The following is a 22997-nucleotide window of genomic DNA, read 5'->3' as shown; positions in this document are numbered from 1 at the left end:
TATTTTTAGTAGAGATGGGGTTTCACCATGTTGGCCAGGCTGGTCTCTAACTCCTAACCTCAGGTGATCTGCCCACCTTGGCCTGCCAAAGTGCTGGGATTACAGGCATGACCCATCACTTCAGACCTAAAAAAATTTTTTTTAATAAAATGTTTTTTTAAAAAATCCATTACATTAATTTGTTGGCTTAATATTTGCCTTTTACATGGAAGTAGAATTTAAACGTATTAAAATAGCCATTAATAGTGATTTAAAAAATCTAGGTTGTTAGGCTTACGTTTATTTGAAATAGAAATTTCTCTGAAAACCAAATGGCCATTCTAGATGTAATGATCATTTACCATTTCACAAAAACAAGTTTTATGATGATGTCTTGTGTTACAAATTCTCTCTTATTGTCTGAAAGCCAGCTCTCAGTTTCGCCGGGCAAACTGGCCTGTTTGAAGTTTTCTGAGGATACATTTTCTCTCTATCTTTTTTTTTTTTTTTTTTTTTTTTTTGAGGCGGAGTCTCGCTCTGTCGCCCGGACTGGAGTGCAGTGGCCAGATCTCAGCTCACTGCAAGCTCCGCCTCCCGAGTTCACGCCATTCTCCTGCCTCAGCCTCCGGAGTAGCTGGGACTACAGGCGCCCGCTACCTTGTCCGGCTAGTTTTTGTATTTTTAGTAGAGACGGGGTTTCACCGTGTTAGCCAGGATGGTCTTGATCTCCTGACCTCGTGATCCACCCGTCTCAGCCTCCCAAAGTGCTGGGATTACAGGCTTGAGCCACCGCACCCGGCTCTCTCACTATCTTTTTGGTCACCTAGTGTGATTACAGCAGTAAACGTTATTACAGAGTCCTCTGCACAAGAGCCCGTGTATGTCTTTAAAAGGTGGAAGTCCTGTTCACTTCAGGTATCACTCCCAAGGATTCAATGTGAATCTAACTGTGTTTGTTAAGTCCTCTTTTGTATTTGGTCTGTTTTCTACCACAGCAAAGTCAACAGAACAAGCTAGGATACAGATGATCTACTTCTAGGCCAGAAATCTGAGAGGATTTAGAGGAAATCCGCACAGCCAGTGAGCTCTCATACAGCGGCCGACCTGGCTGGTGAGACCGTCTTGTCCACTTGCCGTGGCCAAGCAGGACCCACTGCTGTCTTATCCACTACTTGCAACTTTGAGCGTCTTAATTGACTCGGTTTAGGGACTTTTGTTTTCTTCAACTTGTCTTTGCTTTGAAGTTTTCATATATATTTCTATACAGTATATGCTGGGTAATATAATAGACGTGATAACCTGGACTCAGAGCACCCCTCAGTTAGTGTTTTCCATTTTCTGCCCTTTTTCTCTCTCTCCTGTTCCACGTTCGTCTCATTTGGCGAGTACTTTCTGAGCTCATGATGTTCCTTTCCGAGTTTCCTAACTTCTCCAGAAGCACCTCGACGGCACAGGTCATCCCGAATCTCGCAGTATTCGTGCAGTGTTGTCTTCAGGTTTTATTTGTTGCCTAGTTTTAGAGTTCACTACTGTGGCCACGCTAATCGTGCCCATGCAGAGTGCTGACCGCAAGGAGCTCTATTCCGTGCTGAGCTGGACTCTTGGAGCTCAAGTGACATTTCGTGGTGAGGAGGCAGGGATTCGGAATTGAAAGGAGCAGCGCGAATGAGGGCTGTTTGGCCCTTGCCTATTGCTGGCTTGTGACTTCCCCTCACAGAATCTCTTGAAATGGATGCCACTCCTGAGGTGACGTGGCTCTTTTAGGGGCCTACTCGTGCGGTGGTGTGTGCAGCTCTCCTGGCGCGTGGGAAAAGTGGAGTACAGGGCTGCCTGCGGGACGATCTGCCATCGGCCAGGGCCCTGCCTGCCTTAGCCCCCGCTGAGAGCTCAGCATGGCTTCCACCTGCAGCTGTCTTCCTGGGCATTTTCTTAAGTGAAAATAAAGATTCAGCCATGAAATGATTTTTGTTTTAATTTATTTATTTTTAATGTAAGAAACAAATAGAGTTGCTTTTTAGAAGACAAAACTGAAATGAAGCACTGAAAACATTCACGATTGTTAGGAAGATGCAGATCCTCAGAATGAAAAAGTATGTGTTTTAAAGTTCCCTGTTTACATTTCTGAACTTTCAGGAATCTCTAGGTTTGGGAGGTTGAGGCATCTTCTTCAGGCCTCACAGTGAGCCCCGGCGCCGGGGCTGCAGTCTGGTCCGCGGTGAACCCCAGCGCTCGGGCTGCAGTCCGCTCCACAGGGCTCGCTGTGATGTTTTCTTTGTGTTTGTAGCTCAGTGTCTTTAACGCAGTAACTGCCTGCTGAATGCAGTGGGATGTTTGCTGCTGATCACAGGGACATTTAGGCTGTTGAGGTTTGTCCTTCAGTTACTGAAGGAAGAAAGGAATTCAGAATAAAGACCCAGCATCCTTTCATAAACTTAGGGAATGATTAACTGTATTTTGCCTGAAGATCATGCAAGCCCACACCCCTGCCCCCTCCTGCCTGCTTGCCTTCTAGTGTGGAAAATTTGAAGCAGGCAGGAAAGTATATCCAATCTGCAAGGATGAAGTAGCTGAAGGAGTCTGGGTGACGAGAAGTGAGGGTGGCAGAATAGTGCAGCAAGGTCGGACGAGGACAGAACCCACGTACACCATTCTGTGGTCGTGCCTAGCTACGGGAGAGGCCCCTCGTGGCTCTCAGCTTCTCAGCAGCTGGGGAAAAGATGGGAACCCAGTCTGTAATGGCAGGCACAGGGGACATATGATTAAGGCCAGTGGGTTTTCCAAGAGGCCAGCTTTTTCTGACACTGAGATCTGAGAGAAATTCCTTCTTTAGACCCTCACTAAGAATATGTCCTCCACCCATCCCTACAGTGGATAATGACATGCATTTCTTCCTGCTGGGTCTTCTCATGGCTCGCGGTGAAGTTCAGAGGGGAAACAGGCTTGTGGGAGAATGATGAAAGAACGCCAAGCAGACGGGGAGCATCCCCTGGGACTTTTGGATCCAGTGATAGAATTTAGAAGACTTAGGGGTGTGAGCGGACTGTGTATCCCTCAGATTATCCTTCAAAATAACAGTGGCCCAGAATTTGGAGATGAGGCAGCAGGTGTGCCCACGGTGCTGTGTCGGCCACTGGGTGTTACAGTGAGAAGCGGACCCGTGTCTTCGACAGTTGTCTGAGGGAAGGATAAGCTCACCAAGTCCAGGGTGACAGTCAAGGAACCTGGCCCCGTGGCCTCTCTCCTACACTGTGGTGGGCCAAGGGAGAGCTCTCAGACACCCTGGTCTTCCTTGGGACACTGTTTGGGATCGCCTGACAGTGTCCCAAGGAACTGTTCCCAAGGCTGCAGCATTCGCTGACAGAGAGCGCGGCTGTAGGAATCTTAGCCTGGAGAAGTTTTGAAGGAGTTGTCTGCGGTGGGCTTTAAAAAAGTAAATGACATCCTGGCTAACATGGTGAAACCCTGTCTCTTAGCCGGGCGTGGTGGCGGCACCTGTGGTCCCAGCTACTCGGGAGGCTGAGGCAGGAGAATGGTGTGAACCCAGGAGGCGGAGCTTGCAGTGAGCCGAGATCGCATCACTGCACTCCAGCCTGGGCGACAGAGTAAGACTCCATCTCAAAAAAAAAAAAAAAAAAAACATAAAACAAAAAACAAAACAGTAAATGAAAAACAATAGCAAAAAAACAAAAAAAACCAAATCACAAAACCTCAGCAAAAGCACCCTTAGAAATGTCTCATTCCAAGCACTGACCCATCCTTGTTCTTCCCCAGTCCTCCCTTAATTCTTAATTGGATATAAGCCAGGGTCTGTCTCTCCAGGAAATCATCGGCGAGCGTGGCCAGTCATGAGAGAGCAGGACCAGGGATCAGCTGAGGCTTATTCTAAGATGAGATGATCAAAATACCAAGAATGCTTCTAAGTTATGATTCTTGATATTATGGCAACAAGGAATGCAGTGTGTCTGAAAGAGCCACCAGGCCAGGAGACCCGTCTGAAGGAAGCCAGGGATCAGAATATAACCCTGTTCATGTGATTTCAAGCTGCCACCCCGTCTGTCAGGGACTTGTTCCTGCCAGTCCTCCCCTTCTGGTGACATCTTACCTGAGTGTTGGTAACCAGGGGCTCCCCTGAGTTTGGCATTTCCATAGCTGCAGCTGTGGTTGATGGTCCCTAGACTCTGACAGGAGCCAGGCGCTCTCAGGTTGGTCACGAGAGATTTCTCCACAGGGTGACAGAGGACGACAGTGATTATTCATCATACTGATCCTGGGACAGGATGTTGGGCTTGAAAACTAGACTGAAAATGGGTCAAGGAGGCAGGTGCCCAGTGACCTCGTGGTCTCCCTGTGGCGAGGGGCGGCGGGGTTGCCTCTTGAGAAATGGATGTGACGGCGGTTTCCTCGGTTGGCCACGCCCACAGAGTTTTAAGAAAGCAAGGAAGTGTGTAGCAGTGAAATCCCCAGATGAGGACAGACAGCAGAGTTCCCGGGGCAGAAAACCATTGCCAGGTATTTTATTCAGTGTGTTCATGATCAGGTAGTCTCCGTAAGGTGTGGGTACCCCTTAGAGTGTCTGCAGTGTTCAGGGCTGTTCCCTGTGAGGAGAAGTGTGGGGTAGACACCAAGGAATGGGGCACGGTGTGGGCTCCGGGGGATCTCTCACCGCTGCAGAGAGGCCTCAGGACCACCCCAGTTCCTGGCCCTGAAGGCCAAGCCCAGATCCTCCCTTAACAATATATTAGCCTTGACCTTCTCGAAGCTGATAACAAAATATTGTGGCACAGTTTTATGAGATCAGTTTTGTGAGGCTCTCTCCCTGGCCAAGCCACTGTAGAAGCTTTAGCCCAGGGGTGTCCAACCTTTTGGCGTCCCTGGGCCACATCAGAAGAAGGAGGAACTCTTGGGCCACACATAGAATACACTAACACTAATAGCTGACGAGTGAAGAAAAAGGTCCTGTGCATCACGTTTTTGGTATTTGCCACCACGGATGAGCAAAACCATTGTTGCATTGAAAGGGCTGGACGTGGCTCCTTCAGCTCCTGACAGCCTTTCACCTTAGCGACTGGAGCAGCTACAGCATGTTAGGTGATTTATCAAACATCTGCTGCTGGCAGGTAACCAGAGGTGAAATTTCTCTCTACAGACACTCAGGCTGGAAGTGGAGCAGAACCCAGGTGGAAGACGAGGTCACTGGTGGCTTCTCCAGGTGGAAGACCAGATCCCTCGTGGCTTCTCCAGGTGGAAGACCAGGTCACTGGTCACTTCTCCAGGTGGAAGGCCAGCGTCTCCAGGTGGAAGGCCAGATCATTTGGCTTCACCACATGGAAGGCCAGATCACTGGTGGCTTCCTGTGGCTTCTGCCCCCTTTTATTCTTCCTGCTCTGACTTCACTATCTAATCCTGAGTCCACGTGGGTGCTGTCACAGCAGTTCTAGGAGTTGGCACGAGAGAGAAATGATCCCTTTGCACTCAGTGCTGGCTGTCTTTCCCCAGAACAGCAGTAAGCAGGAATGGACTACTCTAATATCATATAACTTAGAACCTGGGTTGCTAGGGACAGAAAAGTGCATTTCTTTTTCTGTACTGATTCCTTGTGACTTCTGCTTACCTGGAAACTTGGTGAGGGACTTACTGTTCACGCACCCAGAGCTGACTGGGAGGAGTGCCTGAAAGAGAGCTCTGCAGTTGCTCAGGATCTCAGGAAGAGCTAACATATTTAGAGGATTAAAGGAAATAGGGCTTTTTGACTCCTTGAAGGATTAATTTCCTTATGTAGTTTTCACATAAGGTGTTTTCTCTAAGAAAGTTCAACCAGGAGATACACTGGTCCCTCTTGCTAGTGGGGGATATGATTGAAGACCCCAGTGGGTGCCTGAAACTGCAGATAGTACCAAATCCTAGACATACTGTGTTTTTTCTTGTACATACATACCTATGATAAAGTTTAATTTAGAAATTAGGCTCAGTAAGAGACTTCTGAACAGCAGTAACTAAGAATGATTATTGTAACAATATACTGTAGGAAAAGTTACATAAATGTGGTCTCTCTGTCTAAAAATATCCCCCTTCCTCGTCTTGTGAGGACGTGAGATGACGCAGTGCCCTGTGGTGAGAGGCGAGAGGCGAGTGATGTAGGTTAGGCCACTGTGGCCTCTGATGTACACCAGAAGAGGACCGGCTGCTTGGGTGACCTGGGCCGTCGAGCCATGAGGATGTCAGTGGCTGCAGGTCAGGAGCAGACGGTGTGGATGACTGACAGGCAGGCAGGGTGACAATGTGGAGATGCTGGACGGAGGGCTGGTTCAGGTTCTGGGCAGGCGGGGCAGGACAGGCCAGTGCATCCCCTTCCTCTGCCCCCCACCGAGCTTCTGGGGTGGCCAGCGAGCGAGTCTCGGCACCGGAGGGCAGTGCTGGCTGGGTGGCTCATCTGAGAATGTTCCTTCTGGTAACTCGGATGCTTTCTTCCCAAGATCATCCTTCAGAGAAGCTCCAAGCACCCATTAGAAGACGTTCCCCCAGTGATGGTTAAGGCGGAGCAGCGGGAGAGCCAGTGTTGTTTTGGCTCAAGTCAGCTGGACGGTTTCTGTTATTTGTTTTGGCTTCCTGGTCCATGTGAGGGGTTGGTGGGGGTGGGGGTGGGGCATGAGAATCGCCTTGTTTTTGCTTTGCCGTAACTGAGGAAAGGATTAAGGAGCCATCTGTGGCACGTTGTTGTCGCCATAAAAAAAAAATCTACTCTTTTCCAATAGCGTTAAGTTTGCTTCTGTTCACGTCTGTCATAGGGCAGGTGTGTCATGCCCAAAGCGATTGGACCTGTGGGAGTTCTGTTGTGGGTGGTTCCCGGAACTGTGGGCGGGCGATTTCACCCAGGGCTCCCTCTGCTTTGTGTCTTGTAGAATGTCGTTCTCTCAGGAGGCTCCACCATGTTCAGGGATTTCGGACGCCGACTACAGAGGGATTTGAAGAGAGTGGTGGATGCTAGGCTGAGGCTCAGCGAGGAGCTCAGCGGCGGGAGGATCAAGGTAGGAGCCAGGGGCCTCCACGTGGTGCCTGGGGCTTCTGCGCCAGGCCTGACTCGGGCCCTCCTGACGCAGAGCTGGAGGAGCTTGTCTGCGTCGCGTGAAATGAAAACAAGTGTGCATCGCTTTCTGAGCTGCATTTTGACATGACCGCGGAGGTTTGCTGCCTGAGGTCCTTCCAGGCTGGTAGTTCAGACCGATGGTCCTGACGACACAGCAGTGGCAGCTTCACACTCTCCCTGACCATACCTGCCAGCAGTTTCCTTTTGTGTTGTAGAGATCAGGCCTGGGGTGTAATGACCAGTGTCCCAAGGAGATGGGACTGATTTACGGTGAGGATCTCTCCTATCCTTCGGAAATGTTCTCATTAAATGAAAATAACTGATGTTAGCAGGGAGTTAAGGCGTTTCTCCAAGATAGTCATTCCTAAGTAGCTGGTGATCACTGTGGGCTTCTAACCAAGAGTGGGCTTCGATAGCGGCAGTGGGCGCAAGGAAGAGAGTGCACGAGTCCACTGTTGGAAAAGCAGTTTCTTTTTCTTTTCTTTTTTTTTTTTTTGGAGACAGAGTCTCGCTCTGCCGCCCAGGCTGGAGTGCAGTGTCGAGATCTCGGCTCACTGCAAGCTCCGCCTCCCAGGTTCACACCATTCTCCTGCCTCAGCCTCCTGAATAGCTGGGACTAAAGGTGCGCCCGCCACCACACCTGGCTAATTTTTTGTATTTTTAGTGGAGACGGGGTTTCACTGTGTTAGCCAGGATGGTCTCCATCACCTGACCTCGTGATCTACCTGCATTGGCCTCCCAAAGTGCTGGGATTACAGGCATGAGCCACCTCACCCAGCCGGAAAAGCACAGTTTCTTTTAGTATTTTGGGGATGGTTAATCTTATTTGGGATGATCTCTGCAGTGCCAGAACATTTGATATGTTTGGTCAAAGAAAAGCAGTGAGGTTAATTGCTTGGATTTTGTGCTTTTGTGCTTTAATGCTTTCAGCCTTGTGAGAGGCAGGTTCTGCTTGCTGGGCGCACTGTGTTCCTTTGAGCCCTGGGGGCTGGGATTGTGGTGGGTCTTGGGGGGATTTGGCAGCAGGGGTCAGAGTCACTGAGTGCTGGGTGTGAGGTTGTGCTTGTGCCAGTAAGAGGAGGGCGGCCCCGGGTGAAGCCGTGGTCTTGTCAGCTGGGGGATGATTGGATCACAGATGTGTCTGTGCGCGTGGAGTAAGTGAGAGCTGCTTTCTCTTCCAGCCAAAGCCTGTGGAGGTCCAGGTGGTCACTCATCACATGCAGCGCTACGCCGTGTGGTTCGGAGGCTCCATGCTGGCCTCGACTGTAAGTCCCTCTCTCGGGGGCTCTGTGTGTCCATTCCCGTGCTCTCTGTTGAGTTTGGGTAACTATCGTCTATGAAGGTGAAATAGTGTGTGCCCTAATCGTGTGGCTCTAAACAGACAGTTCTGTAAAATAGAAATTATATCTTTTTTTTTTTTTTTTTGAGATGGAGTTTTACTCTGTCACCCAGGCTGGAGTTTAGTGGCGCGATCTCAACTCACTGCAACCTCTGCCTCCCAGGTTTAAGCAGTTCTCCTGCCTCTGCGTCCTGAGTAGCTGGGACTATAGGCGTTTACCACCACGCCTGGCTAATTTTTTTGGGTTGTATTTTTAGTAGCGATGGGGTTTCGCCATGTTGGCCAGGCTGGTCTTGAACTCCTAACCTCAGGTGATCCCCCCTCCCCCCGCTTAGCCTTGCGAAGTGCTGGGATTACAGGCCTGAGCCTCTGCGCCCGGCCCAATATAAACTATGGTCTGAATAATCACACAACACATTTATCACTTATCCTTGCTAATTAGGGGTTACAGATAACGTGGTAAGTGGAATCCAAAAATAATCTAAACAAATCCTGCATTAATCATTAATTTCAGTGACTTTTCCAGATAATTCTTACTTTTCCCCTCGAATCTGTGAACAGCTCACACGTTGTTGGTGGGGGTCTGTGAACAGCTTACACATGATCACACGTTGGTGGTGGGGGTCTGTGAACAGCCTACACATGATCACAGGTTGTTAGTGGGGGACCAGCATTTGTTGGTCCTGAGAAGACAGAGGCTGATGACATTTCTAAAAAGTGAAATGCCCCCCATGAGTAGTTCAGTACATCAGAGAGGTAAAACCTTGCAGCAATGGTCCCGTGAGGGAGGGTGGAGGCCGGGACGAGGAGAGTGTCTTGCCTGCTTGGTAGCTTGACTTTCTTCTGAAATGTGTGTCTTTCTGTCCGCCTGTTGCCTCTCGTAGCCCGAGTTCTTTCAGGTCTGCCACACCAAGAAGGACTATGAAGAGTACGGGCCCAGCATCTGCCGCCACAACCCCGTCTTCGGAGTCATGTCCTAGTGTCTGCCTGAAAGCGTCGTTCGATGGTGTCACGTTGGGAAACAAGTGTCCTTCAGAACCCAGAGAAGGCCGCCGTTCTGTAAATAGCGACGTCGCTGTTGCTGCCCAGCAGCGTGCTTGCATTGCCGGTGCATGAGGCGCGGCGCGGGCCCTTCAGTAAAAGCCATTATCCGTGTGCGACTGCTGTCTGCCAGCCTCCTCCCTCACCCGCCCTCCTCTCCCTCGCTCTCCCTCTTCCGAGCTGCTAGCTGACAAATACAATTCTGAAGGAATCCAAATGTGACTTGGAAAATTGTTAGAGAAAACAACATTAGAAAATGGCGCAAAATCATTCTGCCCCGGGAGAGAATGTGGGGGTGCAAACCCTTTTCCTCCCAGCCTATTTTTGTAAATAGAATGTTTAAACTTGAAATACAAATCAATGTTTATATTTCCTATCATTTTGTATTTTATGGTATTTGGTACAACTGGCTGATACTAAGCACGAATAGATATTGATGTCATGGAGTGCTGTGATCCAGAGTTTTTAATTGTGAGGCATGTTCTGATATGTTTATAGGCAAACAAGTAAAACAGCAAACTTTTTTGCCACATGTTTGCTAGAAAATGATTATACTTTATTGGAGTGACATGAAGTTTGAACACTAAACAGTATTGTATGAGAATTACTACAGACCATGTATCTTTTAGTTTTTTCTGTTTGAACTTTCTGGAACTGTTTTATAGAAGATGATGGTTTGTTGTCGGTGAGTGTTGGATGAAATACTTCCTTGCACCATTGTAATAAAAGCTGTTAGAATATTTATAAATATCTTTCTGCTGTAGTGTGGTGGTCTGTTGTTTTTCTCCCTGTCGCTGTGCTTCTTTTAAAGAATATTGACATTGTTTTACATCATTGGCGGATTTGATTAATACCCAGCTTGTGGGAGGAAATGTCTTTTTCTGAATGGTGTGGGCTGCCTGCCGTGCAGTGGCCAGTCCATCGCTGGGGTATCGTGGGTCTGGATAACCTGTCAGAGATGGTTTTGGCATCTGGGGTATAGTGGGAAGGAGCGACTAATGATTTCTGATATTCTTTCGTAGAAATTCAGGATTCATGACTGTAATCTTTCAGTAACTACTCTGATGTTTGCTGAATGGATTGTTGGCTTGAAAGGTAATTTGCTCAATTAATAGATTTAGGTTTATTTCGCTCTTCATATAATTCTTATAATTATGTTGCTTTAAAAATTGCTATTTATGGTATTTCTTCTAAGTTATGAAGTGTTTAAACTTGAAACACTTCAAGTTTTTTTGTTTTGTTTTAAATTTTGTTCTGTTTTAAAATTTTTTCCCTACTTCCACTCTCAAAGGAGGTGAATTAAGTATGTTTTTTTCTCAGAAAATTTGCCTTCATAAAGAAACGTAGCCAGGTGCAGTGGTGTGCCCCTGTAGTCCCAGCTCCTCAGAAGGCTGAGGCAGGAGGATCACTTGAGTCTAGCAAGTCAAGACTGCAGTAAGCTAGGATTGAGCCACTGTAATCCAGCCTGGGTGACAGAGTGAGACGCCATGTCTTGAATAAAACAAAAACAAGAATAACAACACAAAAATGTGATGTTATTATTTGAGTTTAGAAATAAGTTTAATATTGAACTCAGTATGGTGAAATCTGAGTTTACCAAGCCTCAGCTGCCCAAATCTCTGATATTGTCACTGTGCTAGGCCCTCAGTCTCCCCAGTCAAGAGTCTGCTACCACCTGCTTCTCCCCTGATCCAAAGTGTTTCTCTGCATTCCCTTGGAGATTTGCTGCTTCTTGGGATTGCTGTACCATTGGCTTCTCATGATCTTCCAGCCGTTTTATTGCATCAAATTCCCGGTTGGTCTGCCTGCCTTCAGTCACACCTTTGCACCCTGAACATGGTAGCGAGAGCCATTCCTTCTAATGCCATTTTCTTCTTAGTTCTCTGCTATTCAGGGACCTACCTGATACTCCCACCTTCACCCTGCCCCGCCCGGTTCAGCATGCTTTGCACATCTCACAGTGCGCACTGTCGTTCCCACCTCTGCTCTGCATCTGTGCATTGGCAGGTGCTTTGTTGCACCTTCTCCAAACCCCAGGAATAACACCACTCTATGTCAGTGGTGTGGCAGCCTGGCTAAGCTAGAGCTGTATAACCTGTCTTTCCACCACAGGACACCCAAAGCTTCCATGTTTGGTACAAGATGATCTTTGAGATTGTACTTCTGTTTGTCAACTTAAAGGACTGTGGGATAATTTTTTTTTTTTTTTTAAGATGGAGTTTTGCTCTTGTCCCCCAGGCTGGAGTGCAGTGGTGCCATCTTGGCTCACCTCAACCTCCACCTCCTGGGTTCAAGCGATTCTTCTGCCTCAGCCTCCCGAGTAGCTGGGATTACAGGCATGCACCACCACGCCCGGCTAATTTTGTATTTCTAGTGGAGATAAGGTTTCTCCATGTTGGTCAGGCTGGTCTCAAACTCCTGATCTCAGGTGATCCACCCACCTTGGCCTACCAAAGTTCTAGGATTACAGGTGTGAGCCACCATACCAGGCTGAGCACATTTTGTTTTAAACCTACATTGACAGGACAGAGTGACCCATTAGAATGGGACAGGTATGGTGCTGTGGTTCTCAACCCTGGGCAAGATCCATCCCAAATTAAGAGAATCAGAATACGGGCCCCAGGGAAGACATCCCATTTTTGCTTTCTGTTTTTAAACTCCTTAGGCATTGCCAGCATAGCTGGATCTGAAAGGCTTATGAGCAGAAGGATGGGCTTTTGACTCAGAAAGATCTGAGTATGAATTCTGGCTGTTCCTTAAGCAAATGAGATCCTGTTTTCTGTTTGCTCATCTGTGGGAGAATTGTAATGGTCCTTTTGCTGTTAATAGAGGTGAGTTATAATTTTTTGTTTATTCAATAAGCCTGGCAGGTACTATAGATAGAAACGAACTGTGATTCTGCCATGTGTACCATTCACTTTATAAGGAAGAAAAATGTTTACAGTTAGTAATTCTGACAAAATCTCTACTTAACTTTTGTTCAGGTTGAATTAATTAGATCATAATCTAGAAATGAGTTAAGTATTCCTAGAGGTGATGGGTGAAATCGACCTCCTATGACAAAATTACAACTCAGGTGAGCAGTTTTCTGTAAAAAACATTTCACCAAATATACTCGTTAAATTCTAAAATTACAAGTCTACAGTCTTCAGGACTATTAAAACAAACCTTTTAATAGTGCAGGAGCCAGGTGTAGTGGCAAGTACCTGTAGTCGCAGCTACTGGGTAGGTGGAGGTGGGAGAATCCGTTGAGCCCAGGAGTTCAAGGCTGCAGGAGCCAGGGTCGTGCCACACACTCCAGCAACAGTGAGACCTTCTTAAAAAGTGCAGGAAGTTGCTTTGCCCTATTTAACAGATTTAGACATAAACTCAGCTTTACAATGGTGGGAATATTATACGAACGGCCTTAACTTAAAATCTGGCAACTAGTATGTGAATATTTAACATTATCTTTCTAAGAAGATACAATGGCTGGCTCAGAGCTGCTCTTTCCAACACACCTGTGAGAACAGCCTCTCACTTCTTTGGGGATATTCATCCGCTCTTCCTGAGGGTTTAGCTTCGGTTTTATGAACTTTTAAGCCAAGATTAGATTAAGTAATGTGAAGCTCATGAGTTTGTTTCTGCATATGGTGAGGGTTGGGGAAGAAACGAGAGAAATGGAGACTCCTGAAATGGGGGCCGTAGAAGAGGACCTGATCAGGGCTGCTGAGGATGGGGGAGGTGACTGCATCCCTTACAGAGGGAGGAAGGGGAAGCGCAGAAGGCACCCCGTGCTTGTGTTGACCAACTACAGGTGGGTGGAGGACTCTCCCCGGTTGAGTTTCCATTTCCATGTGGCCCAAATGGAGGAGGGAAGAAGGTGAGGCTTTCTTAGGGGTTGGGGTTTGGGTTTTGCCAGGCAAGTGTAATGATGGGTGGGGCAGGTGTCCTGGGGGCAGGCAGGTGTAGACGGGATTTCTCTGCTGCTAACATGAGGGACCACGGACTCCAAGTAGGGTGGGGAGCAGAGGGAGATGAGAGATTGGGAGGAGTGGAGGCATCTGAGGCCTGAAGGCCTTGGGCTTCAAGATTAGGAGGTTGTGGTCCTGAAGAACGATACTGACTAAGGTTTCAGAGGTGGAGCACCTCTCAGCAATAACAGGGTCATCGAAGTGGTCGTTGTGTGGAGATTGAATTCACTGGAAATGGAGGAATGTAGGGAATTTTGAGAGAAGAGCATTGGATAGGTTGTCCGGTGGGTGCTGGCTCACGCAGGAGGCCGTAGGGGTGGAGATGAAAGGAAGACTGGTCCAGCTGCCTGAAGTCCTGCCTCAGTCTCGGGGTGGCAAGGAGCTGAGCACCGACTGTGAGCTGGGCACTGCGCTGAGAGCGACCCACGTCGGGAGTGAGGCTGCGTAGCCTCCTTTCATCTGACCGCAACCCTGTGACGTTGGTACTGCTCTTCCCATTTTCCGGATGGGAGTGCTGTGGCTGAAAGAAATTCAACAACGTGCCAAAAGCACACAGCCAGGAAGCCGAGAAGTCATGTTGAATCTATTTTCTCCAGTCTTATAGAAGTAGGTCATAGCAACCAGTGAGAGACCGGGTGGTAAAACCCAGTGATAGGGATCTGCGGCATGACTTCATCAGATAGTGGAGTAGAAAGAGTTTGGCAATGGCCGTGGGGAGCTGGAAATCCCTCTCGAATCCAGATGCCTCAGTACGTCACGTGTTCCAGGGAGCTACTGATGCAGGGTCTCTAGATGTAAAATTATTTTCATCTCTGTTCACAGTGCTTTGTTAACATATGTCTTGTCAGGTGCACTGGCTTTCTGTTACAAGGCACATACAAGACACTTGTTAATCTGAGCGCTTGGAACCATAATTAGCCCCTAGTAAGTGTTCAATAAATTTTAGCCATTATTATTATTCCGTGACAAAGCAATTGCTGTGTCTTAAGAGCTCTGCTTATCAACATGGTGTTAAAAAACGTTTCAGCATAGGAAAAGGGAATTTTAGATTCATGAACTGTATTGCCTTTTGGAATTTCATTAAGAAAGGGTTAGAAAAAAGATACTAGTGTGTAGTAGTAGAATGCAGACTCCCAGGGCCTTTTCTTACCACTGCAGCTGATAGGATCGAATCACTTTTATTGTCCATCTAAGGCAAAGGAAGCCGCTTGGAGCCTTGGGCTGCCTGCACGGCAGCGGTCTCCCACTGGGCTCCAGACCAGGTCATCCCGTCACAGCCATGTGAGGACGTCTCTGTTTTCGGCTGTACATGTTCCACAGGCTTGCTACATGGGGGCAGTATGGTGGAAGATGCCCTCAGTGGCCCCCGGAGGTGTTTGTTCCCTTTCCTGGAGTGCTCTTGCCTGTCCGGGGTGTTCACCCTCCTCTGCCGCTGCCCCTCTGTGTGTAGAAGGCAGCCCCTCCTTCACCAGTGCACACCTGTGTCCCTCACCGAACTGACGTCCTGGAACATGGGGGCCGTATGGTGCTTATCTTGGGACCCCCCCAGGGCCTTCACAAGGCCTGGTAGGTGCCCAGTAGATGCTCAGTTCCTATTCGAAAAGAACAAGGCATCCCTGGTTGTCCCGGGCTGCGTGTGCTCTGGTACTGAGACACATTGTGTGTCTGGATAACTGTAGGATGGTGAGCGCCCAGGATGTAGTGATCATTACCTTGAGAGTTTTGTGGTATCATAAAACCTAATTCTTGCGCTTGGACTCCAGGAGGGTTTCGGGAACCTGAAGAGTAGAGGATCAAGCCTGTCTAAGACTGCCGCCCGTCTCGAAGTGGCCTTCCCTGCACTCTGGCCAGCGTCTGCAGTGCTGTCAGCCAGAGGCCGATGGAGCAATCCCCCTGCAGGATCCTCGAAGACGTGCCTGTGTTTTATGGTAGTCGTAGCTCATTCCACAACTTTACTCCTATGAATAATGAGCTCTCGTGCGACTGAAGTGCAGATCGTTCGGTGATTAATTCGTTCTTTATGATCCCTCCTTTCTATCTCATTTGTAGAAATTACGATTGTGCCAGACAGGCTTGTGGGGTTAATCAAGTGCACAGCTTATTGAAAACCGCAAGAGAGGCCCATTAAGAATATTTATCTGTTAAATAATTCTTTACTTAATTGAAGAATATTTCATAATGTTTCTTTTAAAAGTAACTGTCACCCTTGTTAAATAAAAATATAACTTGATTGGCAAAATAATTGCATGGGGTTCTAATTGGCAAATTACATCAATGTCACTTGGTCAGACAGAAAGAAATCTTTGTAAAAGAAACTATAGCTTGATCTTAGTATCACTGTGAAAGTTTTTTTTTTTTTTTTAGTTTTAAAATATTAGCTCTTTTTACCCTATATTGGTTCTCAAAGGTAAGCAGCAGCTCATTCTCTGCAGATTGACTTCTCGGGTTTGATTTTTTTTTTTTTTCATTTTGGGTGCTGTGGATTAGTTTTTCTGTGTGTGTGTACGTGTGTATAATCATAGACGTATGTAGTTGTTAATGTCATATTGTTGCTAGGAATTTCAATTTTTTAAATGTTTTAATCAGTAAGAGAAGAACAAAGCTTTAAATTATTAAAAAAAAATAAACCTAAGGGTTTATGATGTCAAGCAAAATGTGTTTATTTATTGAGACGAGGTCTCACTCTGTCGCCCAGGCTAGAGTGCGGTGGTGTGATCATGGCTCACTGTAGCCTCAATGTCCTGGGCCCAAGCGATTCTCCTGCCACAGACTTCGGAGTAGCTGGGACTACAGGCCCATACCATGACTCCCGGCTAATTTATTTTTTGTAGAGATGGGGTCTTGCTACGTTGCCCAGGTTGGCCTCAAACTCCTGGCCTCAAGTGATCCTCCCACCACAGCCTCCCAAAGTGTTGGGATTACAGGTGTGAGCCACTATGCCTGGCCTGCAAAATTTAAATGCTAGGACATTGGCTGTATTTCTTATATTTAGGAATCAGATGTACATTGGCCTTGAGTCATCTTTTTTCTGCTTCTCATTTGTGACTGGCAATAGTGACCGTATGATGAGGTATTTTTGACGCAGTGAGCTGTGCGACATTTTTATAATTGTATTGCAGGAGCTTGGGGGCTTGAGCAGAGAGTGGGACACCCAGAATCGAGTGCAGACCCTGGCATTGCCATTGGCTGGTTCTCCGTTTGCGTTCATGTCCGTCATTCCATTTCTGTCTCTTTGCTTCACCCAGTGAGACGATGGTAACAAGCAGTAGTGGAGTTCATGGTCCCAGGATCCCACATTTCTGAGCTGCTCAGATTGACAATGTGGTAGAAAGATGAGCTGTCAGGGGCAACTGAGGAAGCCGATGTGAGGGGCTGGACGTATGGATGTGGAACGGCGGCCATGGCACGGTTCCAGGGCCTTCCATACATGGCAGGAAAAGCCGTCAGTTACCGAACGCTTGCTCGGCTCTGAGTCACATGTTTGCCAAGTGCCCGTCGGAGGACGCAGTCCTGAGGATGTGGAGCTTCCATCCTAGCAGAAGACAGGGACGTGGGTCCCAGCGTCATGCTGTATCATCACAAACCACAAAGGCCCGTGAGAGGAAGTACAGGGTGCCAGGAAACTCACAGCAGGCCCGGAATGGGGTATGGGCGAGGGGTGTGAAGGAGACACCGAGGGGAGGTGGAGCTGAGAGCTGCAGGGGAGTGGAGGCTGCCAGGCCACGAGGTGGAGGGGAGAGCAGTGCAGGAAGAGGCATGTATTATTAGATGGGTGCAAAAGTAATTGCGGTTTTTGCAATTATATTTAATGGCAAAACCCGCAATTACTTTTGCACCAGCCTAACAGCTTGAAGTGGCTGTTTCTTGTAGGTCAGATGTAGCAAAGTGTCAGCAACGTCTAGTGGGTCACTGAGACAAATGCCTGGAGCAGAAGGAAGCCTGGCGTTTTCAGAAAGAAGGCCGGGTGTGCGGGGTGTTCAAGAAAAGAGGTAAAGTGGTCCACGTGGGGCTGGCTACACATTTTGGTCCTTACCCTAGGAACAAAGTCCCGGGACACATGAAAAGATTTTTAACAGAAGAGTGGGTGCCTGGATGTGTGCTGCATAGACACACCTGGAAGGTCCGCCCGAGAGGTGGAGCTTTCCTCTAGAGTCATGGAGCAGACCTGGAGGAGGAGAGGTGAGGCGGGCTGCACAGGCTGCGTGGGAATGCTGCTGTTGTGCGAGACAGTCTCGCTCTGTCACCCAGGCTGGTGCAGTGGCATGACCTAGGCTCACTGCAACCTCTGCCTCCCGGGGTCAAGAAATTCTCTTGCCTCAGCCTGCCGAGTAGCTGGAACTACAGGCACGTGCCACCACGCCCGGCTCATTTTTTATTTTTATTTTTAGTAGAGATGTTGGCCAGGCTAGTCTCGAACTCCTGACCTCAAATGATCCACCTGCCTCGGCCTCCCAAAGTGCTGGGATTACAGGCATGAGCCACGGCACCCGGCCTGCTCTTGCACTTTCTAACGGCAGCTCCAGAAAGATGCCCTCAGCCCACAGGGCGCATGGTTTGGTAGATACAGCATGGGAGCCACGGAGGAACTGTGTCTTCCTCTGCGCAGAGTTAATAAAGGCTGGGAGAAAGGACTCCAGAATCAGCAGGGTCACCGACTGCGACCTTTGGCTGAAGGAAGGGAATGAGCTTTTTGAGGTTTAGTGTAACAAAATATATAGCTAGTTCAATGTGGCTCGATTTTAGTTTTAAAATGAAAAGTACCAATAAGATCATTTGTCTTGCTTAATTTAGAAGTAGTTTGTCTTCTCTTCCACCCCCCAACTCTGCTTTATTTCTTTTGTAGGAGAAAAGCCTCTGTGATTTGTCCAGGATCGGGGTATTTGAGAACTATTAAAGAAGAAATTAGGATATAACCCAGAGTGAGAAAGAGCTAGACACATAGACACTAATTAGGAATACGCTGGCTGGAGAAGTAACTTTGTGAGCTATAAAGGTACAAATGACTAATTGATATTTTTCACTGACATCTTTTATCTTAATTAGGTTGGTATACTGAACGGGCATTTCTGATTATGCAATCGTTCTCTTGAGCTGAATTAGCATGTTTTACATATTTATCCATTAGGTCTTATGTCCATGATAAATTAAACTTTATAGGTAATCAAAACATTATTGCATGATATAATTACAGCTCTCCTGAATTAGAGTTTAAGAATGTGATTGCCACACTCTACATAACTTAATGTCCCCTAATGGCAAAGATTAATAGCATTATAAACTTTCTTGTAATGTGCAGTTCACGTCCGGGTTGATTTACAGTTGGGTAACTTTTAAAGAGCTGACAGCCCTTGTGCTGAGATTTTATGAGCAGCATCGTTTCTGGGGGGAGTGTCCTCTGTAATTTAGTGCTCATCACTAAACTGCTAGTAATCATGTGTGTACTAAGTTGTTTGTACTAGTGCTCTGAGACGTTGTATATTTGTGGCAGAGTAAAGTAGGTGCTTGATTTCCCTTGGAAATGAAATAACAGTAATGTTGACAGGGTTTAGTAACCACACCCAGGGACAGATTTTCAGTTTTTTTTTCACCTTTTCTTAAAAATAAAACCACTGATGCATTCACACAAAGAGGTATGCATCTTGAGTGTCTATGTATAATTTAATTTAAACTCTACCATTACAGCAGATTGCTCTGGGAAGCCTTGGGCTGTGAACACTGGAATTGCACCTGCTCCATCCTTACCCCCCAGTGATGTGCGTGGCCAGTTTGAATAGATCAGGAAATGGATTTGGTGTCCATTTTCCCCCGTATTAGAGATGGGTTGACAGAATTACAGACCGCTAGACTGACAAGTTCACCTCTTCCCACCCTCCCCTTTTACCAAGGAGGCGATTGATGACTTGTGATGAGAAAGGACTGATGGGATCAGAATCCATTGTGTGTCCATAAGACGGAGTCAAGTCCACTGTTACACAGGAGTCAAACCGGTGACCCCCCGGAGGGGAACAACACTGATGACTCAGTCCTGGCCCGGGGACTGTGGCTTCCTGTGAGCAGCTGCTCCTGCCTTCCCTTGTACAGCGGAGTTGTGAAAATCTAGCTCCAAGTCAGATGTGTTTAGGAAACTTCCGGCTAGCAAAGGGAAACGTTTGTTTCCTCGAGGCCCTGAGACTGTTGTTAATGTGCTGGGCTGTGTTGTGTCCTGAGCAGGAGCCTGTGGGGAATTGGCACAAAGCCTTGGTGTGTCCCGCCGCAGCTCCAGACCAGACCGCAGACTCGGGCTACCGCACCTCCAGACCAGGCCGCAGAGTCGGGGCCGCCACACCTCCAGACCAGAACCCAGAGTTGGGGAGCCATCGTATGGGGCTCCCCATGAAGCGTTGCCTTCAGATGGGGCATCTGTGGAGGGACTTGTGTAGGTGGACTGTGTTTAGTGGGAGAGAGAAGCTGGTTTCTAAAAAGGATTTTTTTTTTTTTTTTTTTTTTACTGTGGCATATTTTACTGTGGACTGAGGAGAAATAATTATTGTGCTTTTGATGCTCACTGGTGATACATAAGGAGAACTGAAGTGACAGAGTATTTTGGTACTCAGCAGAAAGATTATAATTAACAAAATAGACTGTTTGGCATTTCTTTTTGTTATTTTTCGTTTCTTTTTTATGCTCATACTCATCATCTAAGATAATGGAGAAATTCAATCTATTACTCTCTTCAGAATGCACTTAAGCAGCCTCTTTTAGAAAAGGATATAATTTCCATCTACTGGAATTCCATTTCAAATATCAACAAAACACCCTGGAGGGAAAGGAGTTACAGATGCTGGTGACTGACAGCATTAACCAGTGGGAGCTGGTGGTTAAGTGTGGTTGTGATCACTGCGACATCAGATTTTCCTTCCCTTCCCTTCCCTTTTTCTTTTTCTTTTCTCTCTCTTTTTTTTTTTTTTTTTTTGAGATGGACTCTCTGTCGTCCAGGCTAGAGTGCAATGGTGCAATCTTGGCTCACTGCAATTGCCCCCTCCCGAGTTCAAGCATCTCCTGCTTCAGCCTCCCGAGTAGCTGAAATTACAGGTGCCCACCACCACACCTGGCTCATTTTGTGTTGATAGTAGAGACAGGATTTCACCAGGTTGGCCAGGCTGGTCACGAACTCCTGACCTCAAGTGATCTACCTGCCTCGGCCTCCCAAAGTGCTGGGATTACAGGCATGAGCCACCGTGCCCAGCCTCCCTTCCCTTTTTCCCCCTCTCCCTTCCCGTTTTCCTTCCTCTTCCCCTTCCCCTTCCTGTTTCCCTTCCCTTTCTCTGTGGTCGCCCTGTGCTGCCAGGTTGCTCTCGAACTCAAGCGATTTTCCCACCTCAGCCTCCTAAGTAGCTGGTGCACATGGCTGTGCCCAACTGAAGTGTCCCCTGCTTAGGGAAAACAAGCTCCTTCCGTGCATATGATAAAAGTGGATACACTGTGGTGCCATCCGGACTCGCCTCTTGTGAGCAGTTGTAGTGGGCATCGTGTTTGTGGACAGAGTTTCTCCATGTCGTGGCTGTTTCGATTCGGAACTCGGGTGACCACCGCCGTTCCCAGCCTCCTGGGCCACTGCTTTCCTGTGGTGGGGACTCTGGTGGTCTTGCTGCCCCCCTGGCTATTTTGCTTCATGGCAGCACCTCTTCAGAGAATGCAGAGGAAAATTAACGATGAAAACGGCTTTCCTTTTAGTTCTGGGAAAAATTATTTGTCATAAAGAAGATAAAACATGGTTGTGTGGGAATAAATGAACGCCGGCCCCGTGAGCGCAGGCAGAGGCTGTTCCCTCCAAGCCCGCTCTGCAAGGGCCTGGGCGCCGTCTTGCCCGCATGGCAGAGCCTCCTGGTGACACAGGAGCGGGAGGCGTCATGGAGATCTGGGGAGGATCTGGGATCCTCCCAAAGTGCTGGGAAGCTCTGGGGTGCTGAGGGGGTGCTGTAGGCACACGGAGCTGGAGGCCGGCTTGCCAGAGTCAGGTCCTTGTGTGATGGATCGGGAGAGCACCTTTCTCTGATGGGTGCCAAATGGAAAGTGGCGGCTAAAAGGAGGGGAGCGGGCAGACACTGATCAAGTCCTGAGCATTTGGGGCCAATTGCTGCAGAGGTCACAGTTTCTCCTCCTGGGTTTCAGACTGTGGGTCGGTTTATGTACAATCTATCATCGTCCATTTGTGTATTCGGTCTCAGTTGGAAAACTGGAAGTTTGAGTAAGGTGTGGCCAGTCCATTCTACATTTTTCTGTGACTCAAAATGCAAAAGTTGAAGGCCTCAATCCTGAATCTGTGCTGTGATACTGCTGTCACTTTACGGAAATCAAACCTTCAGTGCCTTTCTACCGCATCACACAATTTTCTTTAACAGAATTTAGGTTCCCGATTGTGGCCTTGTGGGTTCGTAAAAAAAGCCTCAAGTTAAGGCAGAGGCCTGTGTTCTAATCCTGCCCCTGCCCCTGATGTGCTGTCTGGTCTGGGCGAATCATTCCATTGCCATGGGCCTGAGGTGGCTTTTATTTTAATTAATTAATTAATTAATTTGAGATAGAGTCTCACTCTGTTGCCCAGGCTGGAGTGCAATGGTGCGATCTCGGCTCACTGCAACCTCTGCCTGCCAGATTCCAGCCATTCTCCTGCCTCAGCCTCCTGAGTAGCTGGGATTACAGGTGCGGCTATCACGCCCGGCTAATTTTTGTATTTTTGAGTAGAGATGGGATTTCACCATGTTGGCCAGGCTGGTCTTGAACTCCTGACCTCAAGTGATGCACCTGCCTCAGCCTCTCGAAGTGCTGGGATTACAGGCGCAGTCATCACGCCTGGCTAATTTTTGTATTTTTAGTAGAGACGGGGTTTCGCCATGTTGGCCAGGCTGGTCTCAAACTCCTGACCTCAAGTGATGCGCCCGCCTTTGCCTCCCAAAGTGCTGGGATTGCAGCATGAGCCACCGGCCTGGCCTGAGATGGCTTTTAAAGTGGGTATGAGGAGCTGCATGCCCATGACCCTCCTGGAAAATATGATGATACCAAAATTTTGAATATAGTTGAGGAGACCCGTATTAGTTTCCTGGGGCTGTTGTAACAAAGTATACAGAGTAGGCGGTTTAAACAACAGAAATTTATTTTGTCACAGCCTGGAGGTGATTAGTCTAAGGTTAAGATGTGGGCAGGGCTGGGCTCCCACTCAGGGCGCTGGGGGAGGCTCCGTCTCGGGCCCCTCCTGACTTCCGGTGGTCCCCCGGCCTGTGGCAGCATCGCCTGCTCTCTCTGCATGTGGCATTGTCCCTGTGTGCCTGTGTGCTTCTGTGTCCACATTTCTCTTGTTACAAGGACACAGTCATATGGGATCAGGGCCCACCCTACTCCAGTGTGACCTCGTCTCAGTTACTTTCCTCTGCGATGATCCTATTTCCAAATAAGGTCGCCTTCTGAGGTCCTGGGAGTTAGGACCTCAGCACGTGAGTTCTTGCGGGGGATGCACTTCAAGCCACAGCAAGACCTTAAATCCACGTCGTTAATATCGGCACGCGAGTCTCCCTGTTTCCTGCGAACCGATGGGCACCCTCAGTGCTCCTGGGGTTGACTCGAGTGT

General features: G+C 48.0%; 1 protein-coding gene across 8 annotated transcripts in view; it reads left to right on the top strand.

The window, feature by feature from the left end:
- The window catches only part of LOC113223011 (actin-related protein 3B-like), a 22121-nt gene extending 11926 nt beyond the window's left edge, over positions 1-10195 (top strand). The window contains exons 1-6 of one of the 8 annotated variants that reach the window (XM_026452597.1): positions 5130-6210; positions 6453-6549; positions 6879-7004; positions 7279-7333; positions 8245-8328; positions 9287-9344. In XM_026452597.1, coding sequence (XP_026308382.1) covers positions 6906-7004; positions 7279-7333; positions 8245-8328; positions 9287-9327 — 279 coding nt within the window. In that variant the 5' untranslated portion in view covers positions 5130-6210; positions 6453-6549; positions 6879-6905 and the 3' untranslated portion in view covers positions 9328-9344. The other 7 variants (XM_026452595.1, XM_026452591.1, XM_026452593.1 and 4 more) reach the window with 7 other exon arrangements.
- Positions 10196-22997: the final 12802 nt, after the last annotated feature.

Source organism: Piliocolobus tephrosceles, chromosome 8 (assembly GCF_002776525.5).
Source record: "Piliocolobus tephrosceles isolate RC106 chromosome 8, ASM277652v3, whole genome shotgun sequence".
Lineage (NCBI taxonomy): Eukaryota > Metazoa > Chordata > Mammalia > Primates > Cercopithecidae > Piliocolobus > Piliocolobus tephrosceles.
This window is presented reverse-complemented; position numbering and strand designations above follow the sequence as displayed.